At 49.9% G+C, this 21,704-nt stretch overlaps 1 protein-coding gene across 3 annotated transcripts in view; it reads left to right on the top strand.

The window, feature by feature from the left end:
* The window catches only part of NPLOC4 (NPL4 homolog, ubiquitin recognition factor), a 65,852-nt gene that overhangs the window by 41,528 nt on the left and 2,620 nt on the right, over positions 1-21,704 (top strand). For all 3 annotated transcript variants that reach the window (XM_077854592.1, XM_077854591.1, XM_077854590.1), the window contains 4 exons: positions 13,721-13,792; positions 16,547-16,642; positions 17,861-17,977; positions 19,384-19,486. In XM_077854592.1, the coding sequence (XP_077710718.1) occupies positions 13,721-13,792; positions 16,547-16,642; positions 17,861-17,977; positions 19,384-19,486 (388 nt within the window). The remainder of the gene's footprint in view (positions 1-13,720; positions 13,793-16,546; positions 16,643-17,860; positions 17,978-19,383; positions 19,487-21,704) is intronic.

Genomic DNA, 21,704 nt, shown 5'->3' with positions numbered 1-21,704 from the left:
TCCCAGCCCCGTGCAGAACTGGCTTCTATCTGCAGCAGTGGCCTTCCACCAGGGACAGAACCAGAACTCCTAACCCCTCGTGCTCTCAGGAGTGGGGAGAGCCTCAGCGTCACTCCATACTTCACTCAGTACTCTGTCTGGGTTTTCCCTGTTCACCTGTGTTGTTTCTCGGTCCCTCCTACCGGCAGTACTTTTTGCCTTGAGCACAGGCACGCTTTGGAGATATTGCGGGTTCAGTTCCAGACCACCACAATAAAGCAGATAGGGCAATAAAACCAGCCAGATGGCATTTTTTTGGTTTCCCAGCGCACGCAAAAGTGAGACGTGTAGTAGGATGTCTAGAAAACAATGTACATACCTTAAATTAAAGATATTTGGGATCCCTGGGTGGCGCAGCAGTTTAGCACCTGCCTTTGGCCCAGGGCGGGATCCTGGAGACCCGGATTGAATCCCACGTCGGGCTCTTGGTGCATGGAGCCTGCTTCTCCCTCTGCCTGTGTCTCTGCCTCTCTCTCTCTCTCTCTCTCTGTGACTATCATAAATAAATAAAAATTAAAAAAAAAAGATATTCCCGAGAAGTGCTAAGCATCATTGGAGCTTTTTCAGCAGGTCATGATCTTTTTGCCTCAGTGTGGTTGGCTGCTGAAGGCTGGGGTAGCTGTGGCAAGTTCTTACACTAGGGTTGCAGTGAAGCTTGCTCCGTCACTTGTTCCTTTCATGAACGAGTTTCCTGTAGCAGACGATGCTGTATGATAGCAGGTTACCCACAGGAGAGCTGCTTTCAAAATCGGGAGTCAGTTCTCTCACATGCTGCTGCTGCCTCATCAAGTTTATGTAATATCAGAGATCCCTGATCACAGACTGTCCTAACACATAATAACAAAGAAGTTTGAGGGGTGCCTGGGTGGCTCACTTGGTTGCGCTAAGGTCATGATCGAGCTCTGTGCTTGGGGGCAGTCTGCTGCTCTCTCTCCTTCTGCCTTCACCCTGCTTGTGTGCAAGTGTGCTCTCTCCCTCCCTCTCCCTTGCTGTCAAAGAAATAAAATATTTTTTTAAAAAAACACAGAAAACAAAGATGTTTGAAATAATGCAGGAGTCACCAAAATGTGGCACAGAGACACGAAGTAAGCAAATGTTATTGGAAAAATGGTGCCTATAGACCTACTCAGTATGGGGCGGCCACAAACCTTCAACTTGTAAAACCTCACAGTGCTGGTGAAGCGCGGGACACCAAAGTGCAGTGAGATAAGGCGTGCCTGCTCCGTGGGATTGCAGAGGCTGTTCTCTGCCCTCCGGGTGCTTGGCCTCCTGTGTGCCTCAGCATCAGACAGCGTGTCTGCGTAGCTGGGTGGACCCTCCAGCCCCTTTTGGTGTCCGGTTTGTAGCTGCAGCCCAGCTCACACCTGCGAGAAAGGCCTGGCTGCGTGCACTCTCCTGTAGACATCTGCGGGGGGCCGTATCCTCACCCCTGGGTGGCATCCCACCCACCCCCGCCCCGGAGGTTGGTCCTCGGCACCCTTGCCACCCTTATGCCCACAGCGCTCTGACAGCTTTTAAAATGCAGCTTGGAAGTCCTGTGTTTCTGTGGTGTTTGTGGGAGCTCTTGTGCATGTTGTGTGTGTGTCTCCAGGCCCTGGAGGCTGGATGGACACCATGGTGTGGGGCTGGAGGGGGTGGATTTCAGGTGTTCCTTCCTTCCTGAGAAGGGCCTTGCTCTCATTCAGTAATGTGGCCCTGAGTGGCCAGTAGAGACACAGGGAGCCAACGGAAACTGTAATTCCAGCGGGCTGCAGGCTTTCTGAGAGCTGTCGGCATCTCCCCTCGTCCTCATGGCACCCTACAGGGTTTGGTGGTGTTAGGGGTACTGTTGTCCCTTTTCCAGGTGGGGAAGTGGAGGCACAAAGATGCTTACGCAGCCAGTAGATGGCAGAGGCGTGGGCATGGCCCATCTGAGGGCAGAGTCCTGGCAGCAGACACCTCTGGGAGGAGCTTGTCATCCCTGCAAACACTCAAGAGATGCAGCGCTCCTAGCACACGGGGAAAGTATCCTGTCTGGTGAGCCAGATGCCCTGCGTGAAACCTGGCCTGATGGCTTGCTTCCCTCTTATGCTGTCTCTGCTGAGCCCTTCATTGTGCAGAGAACGTTGGAGGTGATGCCCCTTCCAGAGTTGTTAACTAGAAAATGCATGTTGGGAATTGATTTGCCAGGAGGGCCTTGGGGGTGGCATTTGGAAAGTTGGAACATGTTCCAGCCCATTGGGTTCCCGTGCTGTGGGCCCGGGACACCTTTGAGATCCATTTCTTAAGTAAGCAAGTGTCTACACCAAGTGAGATTTTTTTTAAAAAAAGATTTTATTTATTTATTCATGAGAGACAGAGAGGCAGAGAAGCAGGCTCTATGCAGGGAGCCTGACATGGGACTCGATCCCGGGTCTCCAGGATCAGGCCCTGGGCTCAAGGCGGTGCTAAACCGCTGAGCCATCCGGGCTGCCCACCAAGTGAGATTTTATTCCTGTGTATTTACTTATTTATTTTTTATTTATTCATGAGAAAGACAGAGAGGCAGAGACATAGGGAGAGGGAGAAGCAGGCTCCCTGCACGGAACCCCATGGGAGACTCGATCCCAGGACCCCAGGATCACACCCTGAACTGAAGGCCGATGCTCAACCCCTGAGCCATCCAGGTGCCCCACTCCAAGAGTATTTAGACACTGTGTTTATGAAGGAAATAATCTTAAACAATTGATACTAATATTCATGGCTTTTGTCAAGAAAATGAATTCTAGAGTATGTACCATTTAAATTGTTTTGGTATCTTGATTTTCAGTGAGGTGTGATTTTTTTCTTACTCCTTTTTGTTTTATTGAAGTTTACTTGCATCAGAATGAGTTCTTTTCCAGGCATATGTGATAAAGATTTAATTCATTGTAATCCATTTCATAATTATTTCTGTTGTGAAATAAGCTACATACAAAAGAGTCAGTAAATAAGAATAATCAAACAGGATCCCTGGGTGGCTCAGCGGTTTAGCACCTGCCTTCGATCCAGGGCATGATCCTGGAGTCCCGGGATCAAGTCCCACATCGAGTTCCCTGCGTGGAGTCTGCCTCTCCCTCTCTCTGTGTCTCTGCCCCTCTCTCTCTCTCTGCCTCTAATGAATAAGTAAATAGAATCCTTAAAAAAAAAAAAAAAAAAAAAAAAACAATAAAAAAACAGCGTGTCTTCACCTTTAAGAAACAGGAAGGTAGGGGCACCTGGGTGGCTCAGTCAGTGAAGCATCTGCCTTTGGCTCAGGTCATGATCTCAGGGTCCTGGGATCGGGTTCCGTGTCGGGCTCTCTCCTCTGCGGGGAGTCTGCTGCTCTCTCTCCCTCTGCCTCTCCCCCGACTTGTGCTCGCTTTCTGTTAAATAAATAAAATTTAAAAAAAATAATGAGGCTAAATATTTTTTAAAGGTTATTTATTTAAGAGAGGGGGAGGGAGGGAGAAAGCTTGGGGTGGAGGTGGAGGGAGAGGAAGAGAGAGAATCCCAAGCAGACTCTGTGCCCAGTGCAGATAAGGGGCTTTGATCCTGTGACCCCGAGACTACAACCTGAGCCAAAACCAAGAGTCAGAAGCTCAGCTGACTAAGCCACTAAGGCACCATTCCCCCAGCAATTTTTAAACTTGATGTGTGTACTTTTCTAGTCATTGTTTTAGTACTTATTATTTCTATCAAGTTAATTTTTTTAACGATTTTTTAACGATTTATTTATTTGAGAGAGTGTGCATGAGCGGGGAGCCCGATGCAGGGCTGGATCCCAGGACCCTAACCAAAGTCCGATGCCAACTCACTGAGCCACCCAGGCACCCCTCAAGTTAAATGTTAAAATGGCTTTTTTGAGATATAACTCACATACAGTATAATTCACCCATCGAAAGTGCACAGTTCACTGGGTTTTAGCATATTCACACATATTCGTGCACCACCATCTGATTTTAGAATACTTTTATCCCCCAAACAGAAACCCTGCATGACAACTACCCCTCCCCAAGCCTCTCGTTCCGGAACTACTCCTGGCAGTCGGAACTCCTGGCAGTCCTTTGTCCCGTGTGTGTGTGTGTGTGTGTGTGTGTGTGTTGTCCTGACAGAGTCACCCCATGCACCGTCTGTTGTGACGGGCTTTCTTCACCACTTTCTGTAATGTCTTCAGGTCCAGCCATGTCTGTAGCGTGTAGTGCTCATTCTTTGTCTTTGCTGAAAATCATTCAGTGCTTGATTGTACCAGAGTGCTGGGGTGGTGGGTGGCGGGAACGCCCAGACACTCAGTCCCTGTGTGGAATGACATCGTGTTGGTGGGTCCGTGTTCACGGGCACGGGAAGGGACAGGGCAGTGAGTGTTGGCCCACTCAGCAGCACCCTCCTCGGCTCTCTTCTGCCTGAGTCAGCACAGTTGCCACAGCTCAAGGGTCTGCGGGTTCTGCGGGAGCGCTGGGGTGGTGCCCTGAATGCTGGGCCAGCAAGCAGAGGCAAGTGTCCAAAGGCACAGGCCAACTCTTCTTGTCAGCCACTATCTGGAAATGCCTGTGGAGCCAAGGACGATGGCACTGCTGCACCTGCTCTTTCCAGACTGGTGCAGGTGAAGGACAGAGTAGGGCTCTCCTGTGACAGCTCACTTGGATGCCTCTCGGGTTTGGGGGAGCAGTGGAGCTGGTGGGGAGGGGCACTCCTATCATTCTTCCAAGGAAGTGATTCCTAGCCCCTTGTATAGTGGTTCCTCTTCTCTCCCCCTGCATCCTCCATGGTGTTTAATAAAAATGATTGGCCTCTAGAGCACACACCCTGCCCTTAGATCCTGTTTGTGGAGCAGGTACTTCAGTTTTAAACTATTATTAAATGCTCACACCTCAAATCACATCACACTGGGAACCAATACAAGAAATAGAGTTAGTTCCTCCCCCTCCAAAGTTCCTACCTTACAAAGATGCATTTGTGATACGATGTTTTGTAATGTAGAATCAGTGTTTTGACTAGTTTTTAGGACCTGAGGTCAAGGGTCCTGCTGGCTGCCATTCTGAGCATTTGGACAGTAATTTCATTTTTAGGAAAGTGTGAGAGCCTGTGGGTGATGGCAGGACCTGGTGCCCTCACGTTGAGGAGCTCGGCGTGTTTTACATCCTAGATTCCTCACCCAGGCTCTCTGGCTCCACCCCGGCACCTGCTTAGGAAGCCCTCCGTGCATACTATCAATGAATACATCACTTTAGATTAATTATGCTCCCATCTGATTCTTTTTGAAGTTTTTAAAATTAAATACCAAATAGATATGAAAGATTACCTATAAAATATGTTTAAGAAATAAAACATCACATAATACCAAGTCTGACCTGGCATTTAAGGACTACAATATTCCTGTGGCCTCTGAAGCTCCTGGGACCCTCCTGTGCTTCCCCTCGTTTTCTCTCCCAGGAGGTGACCTCAGTCTACAGCGCTGAGCTGCCACCCCCAGCTTCTCTTCCTAGATCTGCATGTTGTTGTAGTCGACAGATCTGAGACTGTGCTTCCCCCCAAGCTTGCTGGGCTCCTTCCCTAGAGTGTTCCCCGGCTGCGCACAGGTGCCAACCACTGCTGACTTCCACACACTCTTTGTTGTGTTATGACTTTTACTCACCTGATTGTAAGTGAGGTCAGAGTCTTTGTGTGTTGGCTCGTCCTATGTCCCGTGTCCTGTGTCCTGTGTCCTGTGATGTGCATTTCAAGTAGGCTTCCTGTTTTGTTTTTTTTTCCTGGGTGGTTGGTTGTGTCTCTTTCATGTTGATTTGTAAGTGTCCCCCGGTATTCCATTTCTTCCCTTTGTCAGTGACACATGTGACAGCTCTTCACGTGGCTCATGTTTCCTCTCTGTGGTGTCTTGATGCCAGAGGTTGATGTTTCATCATGGTCAGCTTTGTGGCTCTTGTCGTTAGGGTTTAGCATGTTGAGTCATAAGATAGTCTATCGTCTTGTACGAGGTTTATGATTTTGTCTAATACATTTGAGCTCTTAGCCCACCTGGAATTTTTTTCACTGGATGGTGTGAGGCAGAGGCCCAACTTCTTTCTTAATTTTTAAAAAAATCTTCTGGATAATCAACTGGAAACACCATTTATTGAAAACCCTCTACTTCAACCCCTGTTGATCTGTGGCACTTTGTCATCTGTGTCCCCTCGCCCAGGATGTGTTTCTGCTCTGCTTCGCTCCATTGGCCAGTTTTCTCCGCTGGCACCAATATTATGTGTTCACCATCACTCTGACTACGGTTACCCTCTGTGCCTGCTTATATCCCCACCATACTTTTCTTCAGGAGCCTTGACTGCTCCTGACCCTTTTCTCTTCCGTAGAAGATAGACAACTGGCTCACAAGTTGCACCAGAACAAACAAGTCTTACTAGGACTTCATGGCCCCCTTTTCTGTGCTGAGTTCCCCTGTGAATGTGGGGGTGCTGCACCTGCTCCATGTCCCCAGTGTCTCAGGGACTTAGGGTCATCGGCATGGAAGTCCTGCCTGTAGATTGCTCCTTGATACTTACGGTTTCTACATATTATAAATAGCGTCTTTTTTAAATTATGTTTTAGCTATTTGAAACTGATAAATGTTTGGCAACTTTGATATCTATTATTGGTTCCTCTGAATTCACATGTATATTCCTCTGGGCTTTCTGCACAGATGAGTGTATTATCTAGGAATGGCGATGGTCTCTCCCTTCCCATTCATTTCGCCTCCTCCTGTTGGTAGGGCTTCCAGAACAACGTCCAGTGACCAGCACTGTTGTCTTATTTTTAACCATAAAGGAAGTGCTTTTTTTTTTTTCCTTTTAATGTTCTATTTATTTATTCATGAGAGACACACACAGAGAGAGGCAGAGACACAGGCAGAGGGAGAAGTAGGCGCTGTGCGGGGAGCCCGACGCGGGACTCGATCCTGGGACCCCAGGATCACGACCTGAGCCGAAAGCAGGCGCTCAACCACTGAGCCACCCAGGCTTCCATAAAGGAAGTGCTTTTAAGATTTCATCATTATCTAGGAGTTTGCTGTGGGTTTTTTATTTGTTTGGTAATATCCTTTATCAGGTTGAAAATGTACTTTTTACTTCCATTCTTGTAAATTTCTTGCACTTAAGAAGTGCGCACCCCCCTCCCCTTAAGATTTTGTTTATTTGAGAAAAAGCACGAGTGGGGGGCGGGGCAGAGGGAATCTCCAGTAGACTCCCCGCTGAGCAGGGAGCCCGTTGCAGGGCTCCATCCCAGCACCCTGAGATCGTGACCTGAGCCAAAGTCCAATGCTTCACTGACTGAGCCCCCCAGGCGCCCTGGGAAGTGAGCTCCCTTTGATCACAGAGCCTGTGTTATTTCTTTAAATCACGCTGTGTTTTTTTCCCGGATTGCTCATTTGGCTGTTAGTTAGTGAGAGCAGGGTTGCCATGCTTCCCACAGTTGTTTATAGCCTTGTAGGATTTGAGATATTCATTTCTCATATGTTTTAGGAAAATACAGTTTGAGCAAAGAGACCTCTGAAGGCAAACATGGAAATAATCCTCTTGGTCCTCCCGTGGGCTGTGGCTGGGTTAAGAGTCAGCCTTGCAAATGGGCCGTGCACCAAGGTTCACCTGAGGCTACTCTTCTTGGTGTCATCTGTGATAACAAATATGGGAGGCCACCTAAAAGTCCAATAATGGGGCATTAAATTAAAATATGTCACTGGGTAGAATATATTGTGACCACTTAAGGCATGTGCTTGAAAATTATTTAAGGACCTAGGATAAAACTCAAAACGTAAAATTCAATACATAGCTGTATATGCAGCGTGAGCATATGTGGGTGGTGATGCTCATGTTCCTGTGGGTGTGTGTACAGTGTACAGAGGACAGGCCCGGAGAGCTTGGGGGGCTTTTGTGAGGGCAGTGTTTGGCCACGCTCTGGTCTGCATGCCCTGGCGGGTGGTGTGCAACCCATGAAGAGGGGCTGGGCAGGGGATGTGATTGAGAGGCAGTGAGTCTGGAGAAGTAAGGATCGGGAAGACGTGCAGTGACATCCAAGGCATGTTGTTTGTAAAAGCAGGTGCTTTCCTGAGGGAGCTACTGCTTGATGTGGGTTATCTTGGGACTGTTCAGGGCAGAAGAGAGTATGGTATTTTCTTTTCTCCCTTTCTGTGCCATTTTACACTCCATTTGGTTTCCTTCTGTAGTTTAAAGCAAGAGTTTTGGGTTCGTGGTCGCACACTTGATCTCTATAGAAAGACCCGAGGGAGGCCTGGTGAGCAGTAACCACTGTCTGCATCTGGCCTACTTCTCATTTTTTTACTGTTGCTTTAGGTCAATCATTTATTTTTTTAAGATTTTATTTATTCATGAGAGACACAGAAAGAGGCAGAGACACAGGCAGAGGGAGAAACAGGTTCCCTGTGGGGAGCCCGATGTGGAACTTGATCCCAGGATCCCAGGATCCCAGGATCATGACCTGAGTTGAAGGCAGACGCTCCACCGCTGAGCCACCCAGGGGCCCCTAGGTCAATCATTTAAATGTGATTATGAAGAAGAAGGAGCACATGACTGAAGATGTGGCTAAATCATAGCGTCTGTAACAACTGAAAGCTATTCCGGTTGTTCTGGGTGCTGTGAGGGCTCCTGCGTGCGCCAGTGCAGCTCTGGACCTAGGCCCATGCCTCTACACCACCCTGGCCGGGGGTGGGTGAGTATGGAGCCTGGGACAGTGAGTTGTACCTGGAGGTGGGTCTGCAGATGTGCTGTGTGGATGGTGTGAGGGGCTGTTGCCTGGATGCCATCGTTGGGGAGGAGAGGTGGAGACGAGCATTCAGGGGCAGGTGAGGGCCGCAGCAGAGACAGTGTGCACTCCCGAGATGCCAGGGGGCACCAGGAAGCCAAGCCGAGAAACAGGTACCTTGTCATGTGGTGCTGACAATCCCAGAATGAGAGTATTGTGGGCACCATGTGGCCATCGGGGCCCGAGCAGCTGGTGTAGAGAACGCAGGGCTGGCTAGTGTGGATTTAAAGGAGAGGCCGGCCAAAAACTGAGTCTGCTGGAAAGGTGGGAGGCGATGGACAGTGCTTGTGTGGGAAGTGGGAACAAGATGTTTTCTCATTTGGGGTTTTTGTAACATGAGAAAAATGATCCACGTGAGTGCTCCTGGTGTTGGTCCTGTGGCAAGGGGTGACTGGTGTGGAGCAGAGGGTCTGGGGAATTCGGAGATGGCCACAGGAGGGAGATGTGAGGTGGGCCTGAAAGCAGTGTGATGTGTGATAGGAGGTGCTTGGATACCAGGTTGTGGGTGGGAGGTCAGTGTTGTAGATCATTCTGGGCACAGAGTTGGGGAACCCAGTGAGAAGACTGGTGCTGTAATGCAGGGGACACATGTCCACTCCCTGTGGCTGTTGGGCAGAGCGCCCCGGAGGCCTCCGGGGTGGCAGGGAGGAACCCAGGCTGGAGCTAGGTCTCTGGCCAGGGTGAGCAGGTGGGCACTGGAGTCAGATAACTGCGGTGAGTAGCACCCTGAGACCTAGGGGCCAGTGTTTGGTGTTTGAGGTCTGGGATGGTGGGACCAGGAACGAAGCCAAGCAAGCCATTTTTGGTGTTAGTTCCACTGGAAGCCTTGCAAGGAAGTGAGAGGACGGAGTCGGCCGGGCCGGGCAGCCCCACCGCCCCATGGAACTCGGCTCTTTGTGGGGCTGGTTCAGGCGGTGGGGCAGGAGGGTGGGATCCAAGGTGTAGCGGCGAGGAGGGCACGGAGGCAGAGGGGGTCATCCCTCCTTCAAGGAGCTGGCTGTTGAGGGACCCAGGTTTGTGCCCAGCACCTGGCACTTCTCAGCAGTGATCCTCGGCCCATCCCTTACCTTGCTTTTGGTGTGTGCTCTACATTACTCAGGACAAATCCCCAGAGCTGTCATTATTTGTTGAAGGACAGTTGTATTTCAAGGGTGTTAGGCATTCTCCCAAATCTCCAAAAAGGTGGCACAGTTCCCTCATGCAGACTGGGCTGCAGACCACACTGCCCTTGCTGGCGCGTGGGCGCAGTGGCTCTGTCAGGACCCTGCTCCGCACCCGCTTCATCCCAGGGTCTCCTGTGTCCTTTGTGAATTGCCTTGGCGTGTGCAGCACTGGGTATTTGTGAGGTGATTCATTGTTTCTGCATTGTTTGTTGGGTTTTGTATGTTAACCCTTTGTCGTATGTTAGAGACACATGCCAGGCCGTCATTTTCTTTATGTTTTTCCTGTAAAGATGGTGAAATAGTTTCTGATTTCAAAGATCCTTTTTCATGGTAATTTCTGCCTTTGTTATTATATTTAGGAAGTAATTCTTTACCCCATAACTCTATATTTACCTACATTTTCTCCTTGTGGGTTTTTTTTTTTTCCTTTTGAAGATTTTATTTATTTGAGAGAGCGAGCACCAGCTAAGGGAGGGGCAGAGGGAGAAGCAGACTCTCCGCTGAGCAGGGAGCCCGACTTGGGGCTCGATCCCAGGTCCCCAAGATCAAGACCTGAGCTGAAGGCAGATGGACACTTAACTGAGCCCCCCCCAGGCACCCCATTATAGTTCCATAATATGTTTCTGTATTTCTCAGGGTAAAGACCGCTGCACTTGTAAATATTTTTTAAACAAATATTTTAATTACAAGAGATTATGTTTGCTACATAATGGGCATTATTTAGGAAAATTTATCAATCAAGAAATTGCCAATAAGAGAAGAGACTCTGAACCACATATTGTCATGATGTCCCAGTCTAGGAACAAGGATTCTGTGGTACCCATTCTTTCTCTGGAGTAGGAGGTAGCAAGTTTTGCTCAGCATGATACTTGCAGGACTGGAGCCTGTGGTCACAGGGTCCCCACAAGTGGGAGTGGGGTTGGAATGTTTGACCTCGGTGCCAGCGCAGGGTGGAAGAGCAGAGTGTGTCAGGTTCCAGTGCTGAGCTCTGGGGTTCTGATATGGGTAGACAGGGTCTCTAACCCCCTTCACCCACCTCTACCAGGCACTCCACCTCAGGCACATGAACTCACTTTGGTAGCCCCTGATGTCCTCATGCACTGGGGCCTGCTGGTTGTATACATGTGGTGTCTAGCCTGGACTGTGTACCCCCAGCACCTAATATATGTTAGCTGCTGATTCTGTTTGCCTCTGACAGACACTCTGTAGGTGCTTATTGACAGGACTGTTTCCTAGACAGTGATTCTTTTGAGAAACATTGTTCTGAGAACTTTGATTTTTTTCTTTATCCTGTGAAGTCTCAGGTCAAGCTGCTGGTGTTACTTGTTATCCTTCTTACCAATTCTTTAAAGAGAAAAGCAATACAATAGGGATTTCGTTCACCTTTTCCAAGAAAGATGGCACCACCAGGTCAGTGGAGCTTGTCCTTGTCCTGCCACAAAGACAGAGATCCCTGGCCTTCTCTATACTATCCCGACGGTGGTGCAGCTGTCTGCAGACATGGCCATTGCAGGTGGCCTGGCACCGAGGACCTCAGCCCCTGCCTATCCCAGAGACTTCCTCCCCTTGGAGATGAAACCGCTGACACTTTGTCGGCTGCCGACCTGGGAATTCAGAGGCCCTCCTCCCCCAGCCCGACATCTGCTGACGCCTATAAAAAGTAATTGCTTTTCAGATGCTGTGTAGGGCTGGGGACTGGCTGGCAGAAACATAGACGTGGAGGCACGGGGGAAAGATAGAAGTTACCTGTTCTCCCCCCGGGGAGCAGAGGGGGATGCAGCACCTTTATTTTCTTGGGGAGCAGAAAGGTACAGTTGGGTAGTTAAATTTGAAAGAGAATAGCACGACGCAGAAAAAAAAGAGAGAGGGGCATTTAACAAGAAAAATCCCTAGAGGGGAAGATGAAAGCGAACAGGTGCTGGAAGAATGTTTCTGCATATTAGAGCTTAATTAGATTGGAAGATGAATTCCAGATGGGCTAATTATATATGAGTTGTTGCAGGTTATTTCTTGTAGGGGCAAGCGTGTATTTTTGGAAGTGGTGATTTAGTGTGATTGGATTTGATTCCCGCCTCCTACCATATCTCCTTTATCGAGAAACTGCCGCTTCTGGGGCCCCAGGACCTACTCCACCGGCCCATGTCTCATGCCCCCGTCCAAGCCAGGAGAGCCACAGAAAGCTGGGCTCGGCCTGACTGCTGTGGAAACCAGCGCAGGGCAGCCACCTGTCACGTGTAAGGACAAGTGACTCTTACCCAGATGGAGTGGAAAGTAATTCCAACTTCAAAAGAAGCCAGACAGACAAAGCATGGTGTGTTGTTTCCAGGAATGTGTCCTTTGATGGGGTGCTAATGCTTCCTGTGTAGTTAGATTTGGACGGTGTCCTGGGAGAGCAGAGGGGCGGGCTCTGGTTGGCAGCTCTCTTTAGTTGTGAATCGAAGAAAGGTCAGGAAGGCATGGATAAACAGCTTTATTGCAGACCAGAAATTTAAATTTCTGAACAAAAGGATCTGGGCCAAATAGGACCTCCGGACTTGCCATTAGGATGATAGACCTGGTTCAACTTAGGAACAGCCTGGGAAGGTTGTCTTGAACGACGGTGCGTGCCTCTGACGTCCCTGGAAAGGTGGGATATGCTGGGGTGGCCTTGCGTCATCCTACAGACCTCAGGGGGGACCTGCCTGGCATCCATTTGGGTCTGAGAGCTTTAATAAATGTAAACTTTTATGGAAGGCCCCATAATTGGAAGTTATGGATGTATAATTTATATATGACTCAGTGAATGATTTATATGATGTTAAATGATGATTTAGATAGAAAATATGACCCCCTCTCACAGAATCTTTAATGAAAAGTGTTGGTTCTTATGAATTTATTTTAGAGCTCTGTTTGAACTCAGCATGTTTGACATAAATCAGATATAATTGTCATTTTATGATTAATGAACATATGCTGGCCATTTTTCCCCATAATTAAACTTTATGTTCTGTGCATCTGACAAAGCAAAACAAGTTTAGACTTTGACAGATTGGTGGTGGGGGTTTTCCATGTCTGCGTATTTGTGTGTGTGTGTACTCGTTTGTGTATGTATTTATTTTATTAACGTATGTGTATTAAGTTGGGTTTTCAGAGGTGTAAGTAGATCATTAGGAGCTAGCATTTAGGCTCAAGATTGTGGGGAGCTTGTCCAGGATGGAAAGGAACAGGTGTAGCCTGGGAGGCAGGTGGGAGGGAGCCCTGGACCCGTGTGTTGCACAGGGCAACGTTAGTGTGAGGCCTGATGTGTATGCTGGGTAGGGGGCTGTAACATAGGCTCCCAGCAGAGACTACGCATGGTAGAAAAAGCATGGCTGGTTTTCATGTTATGGCCATCATCATACAGAGCTCCAGGAAATGACAGAAGGTGGATGCGTAGCAAAAACATGCACAGTATCCTGTCTGCTTTTCATACACATAGGCAAGAATTGTAGTCATTGGTGGCGCCTGGGTGGCTCAGTTGGTTGAGCATCTATCTGCCTTCAGCTCGGGTCATGATTTCAGGGTCCTGGGATCGAGTCCTGCACAGCGGAGGGGGGGCAGTTCTGCTCCCTCTCCTCCCCCCTCCTCTTGTGTCCTCTCTCTCTTACTCTTTCTTTCAAATAAATAAATCTTTAAAAAGAAATTGTAGTCATTCAAAAGCTAAGACAAGCATGTAAAAGATAAACCATGTCACTGGTCACATCTTTGCTCATGCTGCTCACTTTTATTTCCTGTTTCAGGACATAGACAAGTTTGGCAATGAGATCACCCAGCTGGCCCGGCCCCTGCCCGTGGAGTATCTGATCATAGATGTAAGTGTACAGCGCCCCGCCATCCCCCTGGGCTGCCGGGTGGGGGCCCTGTGAGGGTAGCAGCAGTAGCTTGGACAGTTGCCCCTATACCTGGCCCAGGATGGACACCCGGGAAATATATGAATCATTGAGCTTCTGTCATCATGAAAAGCTGGTGATTTCAAGGTCTTTTTCTTCTAGTTTCAATGTTTTTATTTCCTTAAAAACAACTTAGGATTTATCTTCTCCCAAACCTAAAGTATAACAAAGGACCACTGACCTGGCCAGGCAGCCTGTGGAGGTCAGCGAGCCCAGTGTGGTACTGTGCATGGTGCGGTGTGTGCGGGTGCTGCCCTGACCAGACTCAGACCTCAGCTGCCAAAGCCGGGCTCACGGTGGTGGGTCACTCTCCTCCTGAGTCAGTCCCCCGGGGCAGGTAGCCATGATTGTCCTTGAGTGAGATGGTAGTGTGCTTTCCTGGGTGGAACTCCAGAATGCCTGGTCCCAGTCTCAGCTCCTTTCTGGAGGCGTGCTCTAGTCCTGGAGGTGTGGTCCCAGGCCAAAGGGCAGTCGAGGACTCCAGCATGAATGCCCAACACATTTGCAGCAATCAGCTCTGTTCCAAGGGGATGGGCGGCTGCTCATTTCCTAACCGCTGCCTGCAAGGATCTCTCTGGGCTACATTTGGACTCAGGAAGGGCATGTGATTCAGGTTGTAAAATATCATTGCATTTGGAGCAGCAGGTCCCCATGAGCCAAGCCCATCGGTGCTCCATTCCAATTGACAGTTCCTGAGAACGTATTTATTACCTAGGCCATAAAGGCATCTGTTTTTTAGACTACCTAGGGTGTAATTAAGATGAAAACAGATTGATGGAACATACACTTAGGAGGAGTCTGCGTGATTTAAAGCCCACTTTCTGAGGTCTTCTTTCCTTGTGGCCTCCCCACCTCTTTCTTTTTAGAAATGGGCCGAGTTCTTGCTTAGTGTGTTGAGTCAGTAAAGTTTGGTTGTGAGGGAACATTCCGCCCTATGATACCCAGGCTCTCTGTTCTTATGGAACGAGGTTGGGGCAGTCGCCCTCATGAGCAGGCTGCTGTTTCAGGCAGGAGAAGGGATGAATGAGCCCCCTTCCCTGAGCTGCTGTGGATGTGCTGTGGATGTGTCAGGGCATTGGCTAGATGACCTGAGGCAGGCTGGGTTGGGGCTGTTGGAACACAGGTCGAGGTGGGCGTCTGGGATATTCGCAGACTGCCTAGTGAACTTTGGTTCTGTCATGCTCTAAGGGGAGGTTTCAGGTCTAACACATATGTCTCTTAATTCCACATCTGCTGCCTGGTAGGTGCTCTGTTGTTGCTGGCCCACCATCGTCCCTGCCCTCCCAAAGCAAAAGTGCTGTGGCTTCCACAGACCTTTGTCTCTACAGCCTGGAAGGCTCTTCCGGCGTCTTTAGAACTGTGACAGCAGCTAAGACTAATAAGGCCTGTGTGTCTGAGCCTTAGTGGATGTAGGCACTCGGAGTCATCTGTGTCTCACAGAGGAACAGACTGAGGCTTAGGATCCGTAGCTGACAGAGGCCATGCAGGTACGCGGCGTTGTGGCCAGAGTCCCCAAGCTGCATGGTCTGGTCGATAAAAGACCAGGGGAAGAGACGGTGGGAGAGACGCCTGGCTACTAGCTCCGTTGATGGAGTGTGACTTGCTCTTGGGGTTGTGAGTTCAAGCCCCACGTTGGGTGTAGAGATGACTTAAAAATAAAATCTTTAAAAGAGCAGTGGGGCTCAGGTCTCAGATGCTGTGGATGGCTCAGCTTGTCCTTCAGAGTGCTGGCACAGTCACAGCAAATCCTGGGCCAGCCAGCTTGAAACGGCCCGCTGCCTTCACTGATGCAGAAAACAGACCAGAACAACATTTTCATTCTTTAGAAATAGTCCCGAAGGAACCAGAATAGCTACCCTAAATCTGGATGAGGTGTAATCTGCTGCCGCTAGTGTCATATTGTAGAGGAAAAGCTGTGTCAACCAAAAGGTGGTTGATAGCTCACACTTGGGTGCTTTCGTGGGGAGAGGCGTCTGCCAGGAGGAATGAAAAACTATATTTGTATTGATTCTTGCACATTTACCACTGTCCCTGTAGTTTCTATTGATTATGTGTTAGATTTAAAATGCCCTCTGCTGTTACTAAAGCATGTCTGAGCCAAATGAAGGGCTCAGGTTCCCCTTCAGACATAAGCTCTTGACTCCAGCCTGTCTGATGGGAAGAGCAGGAGGGCTGTGTGCTGCATCTCAGAAGCGTGGGTTCTCCTGCTGCCTCGACATGCCCTGGCTCCGTGCAGTGGTGCCGTATGTCCAGAGGGGCCTCTGCAAGCTCTGGAGGTCATTGTTTCTCTCACAGCATCAAGGCTGACCCTGAGAGTTCTTCTGTCCCCGTCCACTGCGTTCCCAGAGCTCACTCTCTGGCTCCTCCACGGGGAGGGCCTCTGTGTGAGCGGCTGGGCAGATGGAAGCCTGGCCAGCACACACAAACTGCCCACAAATGGCACGATCCTAAAACTTGTGACCAGGGATCCTTCAGTTTGCTTCCCAGAGTCAGAGTGTTAGGGCTTTCATTTAGGGTGTCATTAATGGGTGACCCTTGTGTCCAGTGGGGAACAGTTAGGACTCTGGCCGGAGCTCAGGGGTGGGTGCTGTGCTCAGGGCTGTTTGGGGCACCTGGGGCCGCCCTCACCGCTGTTGGCAGCACAATTTATCAAGGATTTGTGTTTTTGTTCATTAGATCACAACAACTTTCCCCAAGGATCCAGTTTATACTTTTTCTATTTCACAAAATCCATTTCCTATTGAAAACCGGGATGTATTGGGTGAGACACAGGTAAGCTCTTTGTCTTTAGAAACATAATTTAAAGTAACTACTGCTTGTTCATCTAGTGTCAGTGTTGTTTTTCCAGAAAGTACCAAGGTTTCAAACTCTCCTGATTCATTCTTGTGACGAAGCCCAGCTAGGACTGTCTCTGAGACACTGTTGATCACCCTGACATCCACTCCGGGCTGACAGATAACCACAGAGCAGAGCCCCATGAGGCCCCAGGCCTGTGGATCTGCCAGAAGGGCCATTCTCACTTGACTTCTTTTCTTCCCCAAATTTATTTGTCACTCGTGTCCTCTCCTAACAACTTTTTTATTTGTTAACAAACGTCATTTCTTGTGGAGATGTGTCACTTCACTGCTTGCTCTGGCTTCCTGTCCTGTCACCCTGCTTCATCTCTCATGCACCATCCAGGACGTGTGTGGCGTTGTGTGGCCCGGCCACCCAGGCTTTCTAGCACTCGGTGCGGGTCTCACGCAGCACATCCTGTGCCGTGACCCCTGCTCTCTCCTGCAGGTGCCTCTTGCTGCCACATGGATGGTCTGGGACATGTTTGTTCGAATTGTTAACAGGCATCACAGAAAAGAATATAAGGATATTTTCTTGAGAAGCATGGTGCTTCACTTACAAAACCTCTCTGATGCTTTGCTCTCCTCATGGCCCATCTGTGGGACTCAGGGTGCTTATAAAGGTGCAGAGCCACTTTCTGGGTGGCATTCTTGAATGCCTGCGTTTAGTTTTGCTGAAGGCGGTCATGTTGCATAATCCCCCCAACACTCTCTCTCTCTCTATCCTCGCGGTCCAAGTACCCAAGGTCAGCAGTACAGGTGAACCGCGAGTACCAGGCAGGTCTTCTCCTAGCCCCGAAGTCAGCCCTTCCCGCAACCCACTCTCCCCCTGGAGGTGGCGGGTGGGGGGCGATCTGTCCTTGTGAATGCATTTGAAAGCTGGGTCAGCTTTATAACTGTGTTCTCTTACACCTGTCGATAAGTCACATGTGTACTGAGAGCATCCTCCTAGGAGGATAGAGCCACAGCTCATGTTGCAGCCATGTGTCCCTCTGGCCTGGGTCCCCATCAGTGTTTATCAAACAGGATGGGGAGTGGTGTGTGTCTGAGCTCTGCACTCAGCCGTGTCTCAGGAGGGGACGATGGCTCTCTGGGCTGGGACCCAGGGCTGTCCGGGGACGCTCGTGCTCACTTATTTCCTCCCTCACCACTGTAGGACTTCCACAGTTTGGCCACCTATCTGTCCCAGAATACCTCATCCGTGTTCCTGGATACCATCTCGGATTTCCACCTCCTGCTGTTTCTGGTCACCAATGAGGTCATGCCTCTGCAGGTACAGGCCTGAGTGTGTGTGCCGACTGAATATCTGGCTTTGGTGGTCCCCAGGTGGGGTTTGGCTATAAAAAAGATGCTTCCTTTTCTCACAAGCCAGAGCATGGCTGGGAAGCTGGGTCAGAGTCCCTCTTAGGTCCTGTGGGCAGTGGCTTTTCACAAGGGGCTTCTTGGTACAGAGATGGAGCTTCCACATTTAGCAATTACACTGAAACAGCTTCTCTAAGCCCCATGGAGGACAGTTCCATTTGTCATAACTGCATGGGAAGCAGAGGACATTGAGCTCTGTCCTCTAGCATGGAGCATTAGAGATGCAGCACTCTATAACGGTTTCAGAATCACAGCCCCTCCTTCTTACTGATATCTCCTCTTCTCCTGAATCAACTGTGGTTTTATTGCCTTGGCCCAGAAGGTTGGCTGGCATCCAGGCCCTGAGTCCACAGCTGCATAGTTGGCGTTTTGAAGACGTGCTGTCAGGGAGCCGAGAGCAAGTGTCACCAACAGTGGCTGCTGTCTGAGCAGCGTAGGGGCAATGGGTCCACCCAGGAGGCCCTTACTTAGTTTGTGCCTTTCTGGTGCTTGAGACCTTTGGGAATAGCAGAGTGAGAGGAATGAATTTCTTCTGAGCCCCTGACTTGACACATTCCCTGAAGGTGACAGAGGGCAGAAGCGCCTCAGTCCCCACTTGTATCCTGTTCGGTCTATCTTGTGTCTGTATCTTGGCCCCAAACTACCTGCTTCATATATTTGACATCAGGTACCCCAAGATTTCCCTCTGCCTCTGCTTGCCTCATTGAGCGCAGAGAGTGGCCCTTCGGCCCCAGTGCAGGCCACTGCTCATCCAGTCGGGCAGGTGCCAGAGGTCTGGGCTCTGCACACCAGGCCCGCTTGTCAGTAGACATGTACTGTTTGGCAGTCACCTGTTGGAAAACATTTTCTGGGGAGCCCCTGAGATCCCCTGAAGCTTTAGTAGTTTCTCATTGTATAGAGTATTTTAATTTTCTGTACTTGGACCCTGGAGGTGTAGGATCTAGAGACGTTTGAGAAGACAGAGAGCCTCCAGGGAAAGCATGAGGGTGGAGGGTGGACCCCATGGCCGTGAGCTCCTGTCTGTGCATCCAAGTTCTCAGGATAAGGGATGTGAGCTCAGTATCTCGGTGGTTGAGCATAGTGGTCTGCTTGTGGCAGAGGGCAGCTCTTCAGGATGAACTTAAGTTTAGCTCTGAATTTAGCACTTGATTTTATAGACCTAAGTGTGTGGCATTTTGTGTTTCATAGTGACAGCCTGTGAGATTTTTTTAATTCCCTCTGGAGTATGTCTTGACATTGGGGAAGAAGAGTCTTATTAACAAGAGTGTGTCCACCATCGCACAGCAAGTTGGAGTCTTCATTTTTGGGTTCTTGCAGGACAGCATCAGCTTGTTGCTGGAGGCAGTGAGGACCAGAAATGAGGAGCTCGCCCAGACGTGGAAGAAGTCTGAGCAGTGGGCCACCATCGAGCAGCTGTGCAGTAAGTGTCCCTGCCCTCCCATCACCAGAGCCCAGGGAACTGGGCACTACTCTGTAAGCCTCTGAGGTCCAGCACAAGCTGGGTGTCGAGGGCAGTCCAACAAGCACACAGACTTTTTCATTGCTGCTCATGCACACTGTCAAGGCCACACAGATCTTGGGTGTTCAGCTCTGTGCTCGTACCTATATGTGTACAGACGATTTGCTAATCATCCAGCATCTGAGGAGCAATTGGAAAGTCATTGCGTTGTTTTTTGTCTTCTAATTTTTTTTTTTTTTTAAGATTTTTTATTTATTTATTCATGATAGTCACAGAGAGAGAGAGAGAGGCAGAGACACAGGCAGAGGGAGAAGCGGGCTCCATGCACCGGGAGCCCGACGTGAGACTCGATCCCGGGTCTCCAGGATCGCGCCCTGGGCCAAAGGCAGGCGCCAAACCGCTGCGCCACCCAGGGATCCCTGTCTTCTAATTTTTTAAAAAGATTTTATTCAAGAGAGAGCATGAGCAGGAGGGGCAGAGGCAGGAGGAGAGGGAAATTCCCTGCTGAGCAGGGAGCCCGACGCAAGACTTGATCCCAGGACCCTGAGATCACAACCTGAGCTGAAGGCAGGTGCTTCACCCACTAAGCCATCCAGGTGCTTGAATATCACTGTTTTAGATAAACAGAAACCTGGCCTTTCACCATAGTGCTGAAAGGCCAGCACTCCTCAGGCTTTTCTTTTTCCCTTCCTACTCCTGGTCCTCAGACCTTTCTTGATGGATGAAGCGGAAAAGCCTTACAGAATAGAATGTAGGGATCTGTGTCCGCAGGGGCCCTCATCACCTCGCAGCCCCAGGCAGAGCCTCCCGGGCTGCATTCCCGGGCAGCTGCTCCCGATATCCCCGCCCCGCCAGCAGAGGGCTCAGAGTGGTGGGCTGCTGGTGGGGTCCCTTCCTTTGTGGCTCTGAGAAATACTGGAATGCCCTCTTCAGACAACTTTGAAAATACATGGAAATGTTTATACCGTTTCCTCAGTGTAGTGGGTTAGGTACTAGAACCAAAATTAGCCAAGAAAAGACCCCAGTGGAACCTACGCCGTGAGGGAGCCTAGCGGACACCTCTTGTTCTCTTGATACCGATACCTGGGGCATCGGTGGTCCGGAGCGCCTCAGTAGTGGTTGTGCTACATTGTTTGTCAGGTTTTCTTTTCTTTTTTTTTTTTTTTTTTTTAAGATTTATTTATTTATATTAGAGAGAGAGAGAGGCAGAGACACAGGCAGAGAGAGAAGCAGGCTCCATGCCGGGAGCCCAATGTGGGACTCGATCCCGGGACTCCAGGATCGTGCCCTGGGCCAAAGGCAGGCACCAAACCGCTGAGCCACCCAGGGATCCCCAGGTTTTCTTTTCATACAAATCTGACAGAGCAGTACTGTGGCTGGCCAGCTGTGCCACAAGCGCTTGCTCTCCTGAAGTTCTGCTCACCACTCTAAGGCAGAAGACAGCTTGTTCCCACCAAATTCCCTACAGTGAAGCCCCACAGCCTCGTGTCCTCGGGTGGACAGTGGTGTGGTGCTGGCCACCCCCCCCGCAAGTCTGCGTGCTGCCCCCACCCCCGCCCGGGCCACCAGTGTGGTTTTTAGATCTTTCACGGAGAAACATTACTCAGCAGCTTTAATGTTGTGGCACCGTCTGTGTCAGTCCGGGGTGCCTGGAGAGGCTGCAGGTTGAGCCCAGCCATAAGCCTGTAAGATGGTGGTGGGGTGAGCCCACCTGCCTGCGGGGGCACCGCGCACTGTACAGGATTGTCATAGGATTGTCAAATCACTATATCATATGCCCGAGACTGATAGAACCTCCTGTGTCAACTACACTAGGATGTAAAAACAACCTGGGTGACTTAGACTTTTCCCCACAAGAGAACAGCAACACTGAGCAGCCTCAGTCGGCCGGGAAATGGAGTTTACTCTAAGCAAGAGCCCATCACCCCCATCAAAGAGGCCGTCAAAGCAGCCACAGCGCCAAGTGCTGGCGAGCTTACAGGGCAGCTGGAAGCCGCACGCACGCCGGTGACAACGTGAAAGCCGCCGCGGTGTGTTTTAGAAACCTTGACTTCCTCTGTGATCCAACAAGCCTGCTCCTAGGTTTTTCCCCCAAGACGTGAAAACACAGGTCCACCCAGAGCTGAGAGAGGTGTGCCCGTGCATTGACGGCAGCTTTGTTGATTGTAGCTCAAAAGTG

This window comes from Canis aureus, chromosome 16, assembly GCF_053574225.1.
Source record: "Canis aureus isolate CA01 chromosome 16, VMU_Caureus_v.1.0, whole genome shotgun sequence".
Lineage (NCBI taxonomy): Eukaryota > Metazoa > Chordata > Mammalia > Carnivora > Canidae > Canis > Canis aureus.
This window is presented reverse-complemented; position numbering and strand designations above follow the sequence as displayed.